General features: G+C 34.4%; 2 protein-coding genes and 1 pseudogene across 4 annotated transcripts in view; 1 reads left to right on the forward strand and 2 right to left on the reverse strand.

The window, feature by feature from the left end:
• Positions 1-2,590, reverse strand: part of LOC144564921 (18 kDa seed maturation protein-like) — a 73,055-nt gene extending 70,465 nt beyond the window's left edge. The window contains exon 1 of the mRNA XM_078314505.1: positions 2,587-2,590. The gene's annotated coding sequence lies outside the window, so the exon portion shown is untranslated. The remainder of the gene's footprint in view (positions 1-2,586) is intronic.
• Positions 1,137-7,954, forward strand: LOC144564916 (receptor-like serine/threonine-protein kinase NCRK). 3 transcript variants are annotated; one of them, XM_078314496.1, is made up of 10 exons: positions 1,137-1,288; positions 2,598-2,740; positions 3,134-3,223; positions 3,578-3,673; positions 4,171-4,464; positions 4,993-5,231; positions 5,429-5,764; positions 6,396-6,635; positions 7,042-7,269; positions 7,438-7,954. In XM_078314496.1, the coding sequence occupies exons 2-10, from the start codon at positions 2,671-2,673 to the stop codon at positions 7,786-7,788; spliced, it is 1,944 nt and encodes a 647-aa protein (XP_078170622.1). In that variant the 5' UTR covers positions 1,137-1,288; positions 2,598-2,670; the 3' UTR covers positions 7,789-7,954. The 3 variants fall into 3 exon arrangements, with proteins under 3 accessions (XP_078170622.1, XP_078170621.1, XP_078170623.1); XM_078314495.1 differs by lacking the exon at positions 1,137-1,288 and adding an exon at positions 1,581-1,848; XM_078314497.1 differs by lacking the exon at positions 1,137-1,288 and adding an exon at positions 1,643-1,757.
• Positions 7,955-11,311: 3,357 nt separating this feature from the next.
• LOC144565015 (non-specific lipid-transfer protein A pseudogene) lies at positions 11,312-11,689 on the reverse strand (annotated as a pseudogene).
• Positions 11,690-11,782: the final 93 nt, after the last annotated feature.

Here is an 11,782-nt window from a genome sequence, read left to right on the forward strand (position 1 = left end):
GACATCCGCTAAGGAGATGGGAAGAGATTCTGGAAAAGATTTTTATAGATATATCTAGTTAGGAATCTCTTTATGTTTTTTACTTTTTAGGAATTATGTTGAGATTTGTTGGCTGTATGTTGATGTTGTCTTCTTGTTTGATTCCGTAAAAGTTACCAGATGGTTGGTATTGGTACCAAACAATACTGTTCTGTGATTTCAATAAAAAATCTAAAATATCGGTGAGTTTGTTCCCACTATTATAAAAAAGAGGAGGGTTCAAATGCAATCAAATTTTTGTGCACCCAAATGCATCATATTTTTCAAATTCGTTTTTTTTTTTTTCATTTTCCAAGTCCGAATAGTCAATCCGAACAATTAGATGCGATCTATATATTAAGATGTGCTTGGAGACCAAATTTTACATTTTTGGAAAATTTTTTTTACTATTTATTAAGCCACTTTGAAAATCGCTGATCCAATGGTCCAGAAAATGTAAAATCAGAGATTTTCAAAGTGGCTTAATAAATAGTAAAAAAATTTCCAAAAATGTAAAATTTGGTCTCCAAGCACATCTTAATATATAGATCGCATCTAACGGTTCAGATTGACTATTCGGACTTTGAAAACGGAGAAAAAGAATAGGGTGCATTTGGGTGCACAAAAATTTGGGTGCATTTGAACCCTCTCTATAAAAAAATATACTTGGTTCATTTATTGATTTACATACCCCACATTCACAGGCACAGCCCAGAATTCATATCGCCTAAGGTAACAGAATATTTCTGTTTAGATCCGAACGCGTACAAACGACTATTATAGGAACTCCGTACAAATACGCACGAAGGTAACAGAACATTCACCGGCACAGCCCAGAATCCGCACGAATATTAAAGGAACTCCGTACAAACGACTTCGGTCCGGATTGACCGGACTATGATAGACGGTCCGGATCATAAACAAAAATATTCTGTTACCTCAGATGATGCGGACTCCACAGCCTGTCAACCCAACAAGGCAAAAAATGGTTTGCGAGGAAGGTGTAATTTAGGATGTTTTTGGAGGCAATACGCAAAATGCCGAATATTTCAAAAAAGACAATGTGAGAGAAAATCACGGTGACATGGAGAAAATTACCTTTTACTCGACGTTCTACCCTGCACCAAGCTTGCTTTTTAATCCAAGTCTCTACTCTATAGTCTCTACTGCCGTTGGCTCCAAACCTTACTACCCGTTTTTTTGTTTTAAACCCTGGGAAGCAAACAATTGCAAAAGAACCCCCACCGGTTCTTGCTGCGAGATTACCCAGGTGACCGTTCTCAACTCTTTACTTCTTGAATGAAGTTCTTTATTTGCAAATTTATGTCGGATTGTGAATTTTGTTCCTCAACTTTGTGCTTTGTTGATTGAGAAACGTACAATTAGTTCTACATTGCAATAGAGTGCCTTTTACAAATAAGGACCCTGATTTTAATCTTTTATGTTTTAAGTTATTTTCTTTTTTATTCTTTCTGGCACATACTAGAGAATATAGGGCGGATGGTCAGGTGTCCGTGTCAAGCTTCTAAATTGTATATATTGATAATGATTAAGATGTCTTGTTTCTCCTCTTTTAGCTAAAAATTTGAACTTTTCAGCTGTGTTCTGGTCTAACATTCTTTGGGAAGAGGTCGGTATCAGCATTATTTCTCAGACCATTTCTCTCTCTAGGGAATTTATCTGAAATATTGTGGGACCTAATCAATAATTAGATTCATTGCTCTTAACAAACAAGATAGGTGAGCTACTTATTACTCTTTGCTAGTTTCGTTTTGCTATTTGGGAATGTGTGAGCGTGAGAGAGGGAGAGTTCCTTTATTTCAAATGGCGGTATGCATTTCGTGTTCTCTTCATTAAAACTTTGTTGTTTACTTTGTTATTGATTTCTTTTTACAGATTTGGCTTAGTTTCTGAGATTTGTATAGCATTGAGGCTTGAAGATTGAGTGTTTTTTTTTTGTATAAGATCTTAATTAGAGAGAGCCTAATCATGTTTCATGCACCCGTCACTATTTTCTTTTCTGTTGAAATCATAATCACATGCTTCTGTGAGCTAATTAGTATATTCATTTTAAAAAATTGTATTATTGTTTCTTAATGTGACAACTGTTGGTATAACCACTCTTTACAAAAAAAAAAAAATCGCATTGTTTATTGTGCATCTTACTTTGTACTGATTATTTATCTTGTTTTCTCTTTCTTTGATTTGTGGATGTTGACTTAGATGGCCACAGGCAATAAGCTAATGGGAGTATTTTTCAAATATAATAAATGGTGATATTGCCCTTATGCTTTGCACGTATTTATTTATTTTTAGTGAGATTAGCTTTTTATTTAATAAATAAAGTGTACAGGTCTCTTTTCCCTAAATATCATATGTTCTTTTCTGACACTTTTTTTATTTTTTTAAATTTGCAAGGTGGTGTTACGTTGCTTAGTCTTTCAGGGTCTTTTTTTCTCATCCCTGCGTCTCTAGCAAGATTTAAGTTCTGAGAGAGTTTTTTAATTACTATCCATATTTTTTATAATAAAATGTGCCAATATGGAAAATTTCAATTTATCTCTTTTGCTGTTTTTCAGGATGTATAGGGCATGCCAGATGACAGATACTTGATATGCAGGTTTGTAATGGTTTAAACACCTATGAAGCAACATGGATCTTCATCTTAAAGTAGCCCTAATTTCTGTCAGCTGCATTTTTGGGCTAATTTTTCTTCCCACAGGTCTGTACTTCATTTTCCATCTTTCTAATTTATCAATTTACATACCACTGTCCAGTTCAATATTCTAGTATTTCAGCATTACATATCCATGGAGAAACAGAAAAGTAACATACAAAATACAAAAGTGCTATCTTGTACACTTTCTGGTATGCAATTGGAAATTACTATTGTGAAAATATAATGCTCAACTTGGCAGCCACTGCCAAGCTTTTCAAAAAAGAGAAAATATAATGCAAGTAAAAGTAAGTTTTCAGAATATGGAATTAGTAGCAAGAAACCAAGGAGACACAAATTGAGCAAAAAGGTTGTTGACACCATTGATGCCATTTTGTGCCGCATTTACTTTTCTGTAACATAAATGATGTACTATTCAACAAATAAGGGTTTGTGCAGGTTGCGCAGATGCATTAAATTGGGCATGTACATGTACCGGTGTTTCTACATCTAACAATAACTGTTCTTCCTCTTGTCAATGCATTCATGGTATGCAACTTACAACTCTTATGACTACCAAAAGCTAAATGTAGTAATCAACATCCCTTTTTTTTTATAAAGATCAAACACGGAAAATGTTAGTCTAGCAGCAGAAACACCAACATTCCAATGTAACTTTGACAGATTTTGGTGACCATTCTTTTTTTAATCAAAATTCAATCATTTTCTGGATGACGTGAATCTAAACTCGCATTGCTGATGTAGTAGATTATTGAGAAATATTAATTTGGTTCCTTTTCACTCAATAAGAAAAGAATACTGATCTATATTTTTTTTTCATTTTCATCCTCACGAAGTAAATATTGTATTTATTTGTTTTTAAATTTGTTTATTGGGGTGTAGATGAAGGAAATGGAGTATGGAACTGCACCTGTGGATCACAACCAACAAGTAATATGCATGATCTCAACTGCTTCAGTTCCTGCAACTGCACTTCTGGTAACTCTCGCAGAAATATCTATAACATTACACTCTTGCCTGATTTTTAGGACTGATGACTCCACATAACCACCCAACTCAGTTCATTAATTGTTAACTTCTTTAAACCATGAGCCAGATTATCTAGGGCTAAGTATGCAATTTAATTTACCATGCACTTTACCAATTCTATGTGGTTGGATGACTTGAGTTGAACATTTAAAAAAAAAATTAGGATTGACACAACCCAGGCCTGACTTATTATCCTGAACCCTTAAGCTTTGGCTAAGCCAGGTCAATGAATGTGTTTTATAATCTTGCTTTCATATTTTGATGAAAAACAAAATAAAGTGGCCCCTGATATTGCCAAGTCCAGACCTGACTCACTAACTTGGCATAATAGTCTATGCTTGGTCTTACAAATTGGGCTGATGCATTGCTACAATTTCTTCTGCCATAAATATGACCCTTTCTAAATCACAATGATTTACAAAACAGTACTTTTAATTCTGGTCCAGTTACAAGTGGAGGCAGCGAAACCAGCGGCATTAAGGAGCAGTTATCAAACAAAGGAATTCTTATAATTGTTATCCTGTGTGCAACTCTGACAGCCATTATAGCTGTGCTGGGATCCGTCACTTTCTACTTGTACAGAAAGGATCGGTTGCCACCACACTCCCAGCTGAATTCCCGTGTCCATACTTTTGACAAGTACACCAGTTCGAATAGCCGCTCCAACTTGATTAGCCACCATTCGTCTTCTCTCTCAGGCTCTGCTGTTAAAACTGGCTTCCACTTCAGTTTATTCAAAAGTAGGTAGTTTATTGTATTTTCTTTTTATGCTATTTTTTAGACTCAAAATTTAGGCTGAATTAATACCTCACCATGCAAAGTGCCTCGAGTAATTTTGGACACTGCTAAGTGATATGCTCTTGGAGGCAAAATTCTACCTTATCTAAGTCTCAATTCCCTCTGTTACTTCATATGCCTCAATTAATGCTCAGTTCAGCATCCATTTATCCTTCATTAAGAATCAGTTTACACTAGAATAAACCTTTCTAATGCAACTTTGTCCGTAATAAAGACTCAGCGTGGCCTCAGTTTTTTTACCCTGAATGGTGTGATTGAGCCTCAATTAAAACTCATAACTGTGCAATTTTGACTCAAGTTGGTCCAAGTTTGGGGGCATCCGTTCACAACTCAATATAAAGCACTCCAACTAGAAAACTTTTACAGTGGGAATCTTGTGTTTGGATATTTGATATGGTGTATACCTCCATTCACGATGTATCTTGCATTGTGATTGAGAAAAATGTTTTAATATTTCTGCTACAATGTAGCACTGATACGACAGGTATCAAGAATGTTTGGGGACATACGAGGAGGCTTGCCTGGGGTAATTGTTCGATTTTCATATGGAGAACTGGACCAGGCAACAAACAAGTTCTCAGATGAAAATGTAATAGGTGTTGGCGGTACCAGTACCGTGTACCGTGGCCAACTCTCTGATGGTAGAATGGTGGCAATTAAGAAACTCATACCTGTAGGAAGCGAGGCTGATTTTGAGTTCTTGTCTGAGGTAGGATTTAGGGTTTCTGGTAGTATGCCTGCCTTTCCTTAACTAATTTATTATTTGTCTAGAGGACTTTAACAAATACTATGAATAAAGGATTATTTTTTCCAATTATGTACCTCTTTCGAATAAGAAAACAATTGTGCGATTCATTTTTCGCAAAAAGATACACCAAAATATGTTAATCAGATCTCATTCTACAGATAGAGTTAATATCACGACTAAATCACCGACACGTAGTGCCGTTGCTGGGATACTGCTCAGAGAATCACGGCCGTCAGTCAGAGAGACTCTTGGTGCTTGAATACATGTCGAACGGGAACCTAAGGGAATGTCTTAACAAAGCACAAGGGATGATCAACAAAGAAGAGGGGGACAGGGGAATTGGAATGAGAATGATGGAATGGAAAACAAGGGTGGCCATTGCATTGGGTGCTGCCAGGGGATTGGAATATCTGCATGAAGCAGCCGCACCAAGAATTCTACACCGTGATATCAAGTCAACCAATATTCTTCTGGATGAAATGCTTCATGCTAAGGTATTATTAGAATTACTATTCTTAGTTTCATGCTTTTGCTGTTATATTCATCGGTTAAGATAAATTTATTCATTAAAATATGTGAACTATTTAAATGCCTCCTTTTCTTTTTTCCTAAAATACCCCTTTATTAAGAAATGAAAAATTAAGTCCCTACTGCAATCCATGTCTTTTAGACTGTCCGAATTTTGTAATATTGGGGTCCATTAGGATTCATGCAATGTTATAATTGGTCCTAAACTCATATATTGTTTAAATTAGTCCTGTATACCAGCAATGCTGTTACTTTGCAACGTGGTTGTTGGCTTGATGAAATTTTGATAACATAGCAGCTAACTGGTGGCTTTCAACTTTAGTACCCTCTCTTCCCTAGACCATGGGTGTACTTTTTTCTTTTCTTAAACTGTAGTTAAACTGAGCCCCTTCTCCCCCTTGGTCCTCCTAAATTTTACAACTTGGACCCTGAAGTAAGGACTATTTATGATCACCTAAGATGAATTGTCAATATTTAACTTAGTAAGTAATTGAAGCTTTATGAACCAACAGATACAATCATACAAGCTAGATAAGAACTTTGTAAGGGGCCATTTTTATTTCTGTCATAAGCTATGAACTCTATATGATATTGCAGATAACAGATCTTGGCATGGCTAAGCGGCTTTTAAATGATGAAAATATGGCTAGCTGTTCAAGTTCACCAGCAAGGATGCTGGGCACATTTGGTTACTTTGCGCCAGAGTATGCCATTGTGGGGAAGGCCTCCCTCAAATCTGATGTTTTTAGTTTTGGGGTAGTCTTGCTTGAGTTGATCACTGGCCGACCTCCTGTTCACAGATCTCCTAATAAAGCTGATGAGAGCCTAGTCCTCTGGGTAATAATGAAAAATGAAAGCAATTTCTTTCTCTACCCAAGTATTTTACTTTTCACTTGTCTTTGGTCTTGATGCTTTAGGAAGGTTTCTTTGTGTCGGAGCAAATATTTAGTACCTTTTGGGTACTATCTAAAGAAAACCATATAGAAAATCTGAAATAAAAAAAAAAAAACAATATATCAATCAAAATTGGTCCTAGAATGTTGGAACACTTAGTAATGGGAAAAAAAAATTGGGTACTGGTGTTCAAAGATGAGATATATCTCTGAGCCATTTTGGTAACACCTGACGTGTTGAAGGGTAACTAGTACGAACTTTTGCGATCCGTGATTTACTTCACTTTCAAAGCCAATCGAAAGAAATTGTGACATTAACATTCTAAATTGCTTGGGATAAATAATTGTAGGCAACTCCACGATTGCGTGATAGAAAGCTAGTGTTGACAGAATTACCAGACCCCCTCTTGAAAGGAAATTTTTCTGAAGAAGAAATGCAAATAATGGCACACCTAGCTAGAGAATGCTTACAGTGGGACCCAGAGTCGAGACCAACTATGTCAGAAGTTGTTCAGATCCTTTCCACAATCGACCCCGACAGAACCAATAGGGGAAAGCTAATCACTAGCTTTTTCATGGTAAATTGCTATATATTTTTTTCTTCTATTGCTTTATCTTGTCCTATATTGGTACAGGTGTCAGAAACATGAGCTTCATCAGTTTTATATTGACCTGATGTTTCTATATTGCATGAGAAAAAAAATTAAATCACTTGTGTGGATATTTCCAATGATTTAAAAATACAGAACACGCCACATGGCAACAGGAGGAGCATAACAGGCGCAAACACACCACGGGTGGATTCACTCGCGAGAAGAGAAATGCTGATCCAAGCAGCTTCTGCTGTTACATCTGGAAGATGGAGTAACCAAATGCAAATACAGACGCATCTGCAGTGCCCCCCTTCCCCTGTGACCTCTTCCTCTGCAAGGGAGGACCAAAATGACTCAGAGTTTGACCCCCATCTTGCCACCGATCTTCCCTCACAGTTTGTTGAGAGGTTGATCAATCTGAGTTTGGATTCACACATCTGGCATTCCCCGGAAGATGAGGCGGTTGACTTGACCGAACCCAGGCTTGAGACTTTTCCAGCCTAATTTCACTTGAGAGAAATCTTTTAATGGCTGTCAACTGATCAGGCGCTCTTTTGTGCGATTGTTTTTGTCATTACAAAGATCTGGGCTGTTATATTAAATGTCGATAACTTAAGATGGATAGTGTAATGCATAGACTTTTAGTATACAGAAGTGGTTTAGATTATCAGGACCTCTAGTTCAGATTGACTACCGTAGAAATTGTCAAAGGTGTACTGTTTCATACACCTTTCTTAAACCTCGAATAAATGATAGCTCAATTACAGAAAAGAAAATTATTATGGAAACATCAGTGCTTCAAACAAGATTTGTTCTTCTGATCACTCTCACCTCATGCAGTTTTTGACCGTTTGATTTAGTTAATATTCGGGCGATCTTTCACTTGAACAGATCAAATATCTTACACTTTTCAACTCAACTTTTTCTACAGGTAGAGATATGCAGTTTTAGGTGCAGCCAATAGGGGTGAATTTTCTAAAAAATTTAACCCAACCTGACTAGTGACTATACTGGGTTAGAAATTCTTTAAATGGATTATAATTTGATTGAAATATCTAGAAAGTTTGTTTTTTGTTATTTTTAATAATATTTAACAAATTAACAATTTTGCTACTATAAATAGCATGATGATTGTTGAGCACTAAGTTAAGATGGATTTTTGAAGATCAAATTTATAATCTAACATAAACTAAAAGGTTAGTCAAGTTCAAATCTGTATTTAAACCAATCACATTCTAATTTGGTAAAAAAAAAAAAAATAGATTGGATTGAACATATTGTAAAATATACTCTGCAGTATCTGACCGTGTAAAGTATTCTTAAACGAACCAAAATCACTGTAGAACCTATTTGAAATATGAGACCCGCTCTGAAATTTGTGTCATGATAAATCAGAACTTAATTAGATCTAAATCCTTCGGTTTCTATTTAGGCCGCATTGCGCGTATATTGGCCGGTCGTCTTAGATGCACGCAACCCGAATTTTTTATTAATAGAAATAAAATAAATAAAATATTTAAAAAGAACACTACTGTTGAGTTTTTTCGAAAACTAAGTAGACCGGGCCCTGTAAACCCGTCCCACCGGACGGGTCCAATTGACCCGTCCCGGATTGGACCCGTCCCGGTTAATTGGATTAGCCGTTAACTAACATCACGGAAAAAAAAAAAAAAAAAATATTCCCGGACGGGTTTAAGCATCCCGTCCCGAGTCTGTTAAAAAAAAAAAAAAAAAAATTTCCGGACGGGTTTAAGTATCCCGTCCCGAGTCTGTTAAAAAAAAAAAAAAAAAAAAAAAAAAATCTGGACGGGTTAAGTAAACCCGTCCAGAATTTGAAATATTATATTTATATTATATTATTATATTATATTATATTATATTATATTATATTATATTATTATATTATATTCTATTATATTATATTATTATATTATATTATATTATATTATTATATTATATTATATTATGATTTTATATATATTATATTTTTTGTTTTTTATATTATATTATTATATTATTATATTATGATTTTAAACATTTGAATTAATTTAGTATAAAGTCAATCGGTCAAGATTAAAAGATTAATAAATTAATTTTAGTGCATTTATTTTTTGAACGTTTTCTTACCGCTTGACTTTATACTAAATTAATTTGAACGTTTAAAATTTTCACATGTAGATGCATCACTCGCAAGATAGGCAGGTTCTAACGGTTTGGATTCGTCATTTGAAAACAATTTAATAAGTTTTGGAGTTAAGCTCACCAAATACTTTGGTGAACTTAAGCACAACTAAACTAGTTATATTCATAATATAATATATATATATAAGTATATTAATATAATAATATAATATAAAAAACAAAAAAATATAATATATATAAAATCATAATATAATATAATATAATATAATAATATAATATAATATAATATAATATAATAATATAATATAATATAATAATATAATATAATAGAATATAATAATATAATATAATATAATAATATATAATATAATAATATAATATAATAATATAATATAAATATAATATTTCAAATTCTGGACGGGTTTACTTAACCCGTCCAGATTTTTTTTTTTTAACAGACTCGGGACGGGATGCTTAAACCCGTCCGGAATTTTTTTTTTTTTTTTTTTTTTTACAGACTCGGGACGGGATGCTTAAACCCGTCCGGGAATTTTTTTTTTTTTTTTTTCCGTGATGTTAGTTAACGGCTAATCCGATTAACCGGGACGGGTCAATTGGACCCGTCAGGTGGGACGGGTTTACAGGACCCGGTCTACTTAGTTTTCGAAAAAACTCAACAGTAGTGTTCTTTTTAAATATTTTATTTATTTTATTTCTATTAATAAAAAATTCGGTGCACGCAACAGCTTTACTTTTTTTTTTTTTTTTTTTAAGGTTAAACAATCAAACAAGTTGTCAGTTGATTTTTTATTTATTAATTAAAATCTAATGTCCGAACAATCCCAACAGAGAAAAAAGAAACTGTCATTGATTTGAAATGCTTATGTCAGTTTGCATGACGGTGTTTGTAAAAATGTCAAAAAGAAAAAAAATTTAAGTTGCCAACGGTAGTTCTTTTCTGTTTAATTCTTGACAAGCTCAGTACACGTACGTGTTAATTATATTAGTACTTTAGTTTTATAAAACAAGGCTCGTAGAATATTTAATTATTATCATTTACCAATTACCTATAGTAATACGTCAATGCAGTAAGCCTTTACGAGTAATTGCCTTACAAATTGAAATCGATGCTGATCACAAATTCACAATAATCAAAAGTTTTGAGCAATCCAACAATTAAAGAAGAAAATATGTATATGTTTTGTCTCAGTTGATCAATTAATACGTTCGGTTGAAACACTGAGATGTTGATGGCTAATGCAAAAATTGGTAGCATCTGCCAAGGATTTTCAAAAAAGAAACACTGAGATGAGAATACGGTCCATATATATAAATTTTATATATAATCAAGGCGATATGATAGTGACAGCAATTAATTGCATCTAGAAGCACAAGAAACAAATTGAAATTCGAGCTATATTGATTATTTTTTCTTTTTTTTTTATTCGAGAGCTATATTGATTCTACTCTTCGCACCTTAGCAGCTCTCTCTTTTGAGACCAAGTTTTGAAGTGCTTTTAGGGTATCCTGAAAACACAGAACAAGAAAATAAAAATAAAAATATTAGTATTTCTAAAGCGATAATTACTAAAAAAATTCAACGTCCCATTAATTCTTACTATTTTTATAGACTGCAAATATTCACTAAAATCAAAGTATATGTACATTACTTTTCAGGTCTTCTTATTTTAATCATGTTTTGTCTTTCTTTCTTTTTTCAGTTCATGTTGGCTGGGAAATGTTGAAGCCAAACAGTTTACACAATAATGTATCTATTTGCACGTGTTGTAAAGATGATGATCCAAATATTAATTACCTGGAACATTTTCACATGTTTTTTTTTTATTTATCTCGGTACTGTCTATTTGATTTTATATTTTATGTTTTATATGATTAAGAGATAGAGAGACAACAAGTTGCAGTTGTAAGTAGCGCTGATGGGGATGTTGAGATCGAGTTTGCACATGGATAGGAGCTTGCGTGCTTGCTCGGGATTGACACCGAATGAGGGACCAGCCTGCTCAAGGCAACGACACAATGAACGGCGTGTGGCAGTCGTGGTTGCCATACGCTTCAACTCCTGTGCACTCTGGCAGCATCTTTCGCCCGGCTGTGCTTGTCCTGCCCCGATCAGAAATGGCCCGCATGGAATTAGAGAATTGACAGCATCACCACATGATACTTCAACCGCCGCAACCTGAAGTGTGAACGTCAGCATTAACAGCCCGGCTAAGTGAAGGTACTTAATGCCTTTAACTGACATTGCTTACAATGCTAAATGCTTTTTGGTGGTAAGTCTAATTAAACGTAACTGTTTTGTTTTCTGGAAGTTTGTATCAGCGTGAGGTATTTGTAC

Source organism: Carex rostrata, chromosome 14, assembly GCF_964058835.1.
Source record: "Carex rostrata chromosome 14, lpCarRost1.2, whole genome shotgun sequence".
NCBI lineage: Eukaryota > Viridiplantae > Streptophyta > Magnoliopsida > Poales > Cyperaceae > Carex > Carex rostrata.

Bases quoted from the DNA above. Each gene is read 5' to 3' on its own strand.
- LOC144564916 (XM_078314496.1), top strand. From the start codon at position 2,671: ATGGATCTTCATCTTAAAGTAGCCCTAATTTCTGTCAGCTGCATTTTT. The intron at 4,465-4,992 runs GTAGGTAGTTTA...GCTACAATGTAG, and splicing joins CCACTTCAGTTTATTCAAAA to CACTGATACGACAGGTATCA. The intron at 7,270-7,437 runs GTAAATTGCTAT...TTAAAAATACAG, and splicing joins TAATCACTAGCTTTTTCATG to AACACGCCACATGGCAACAG.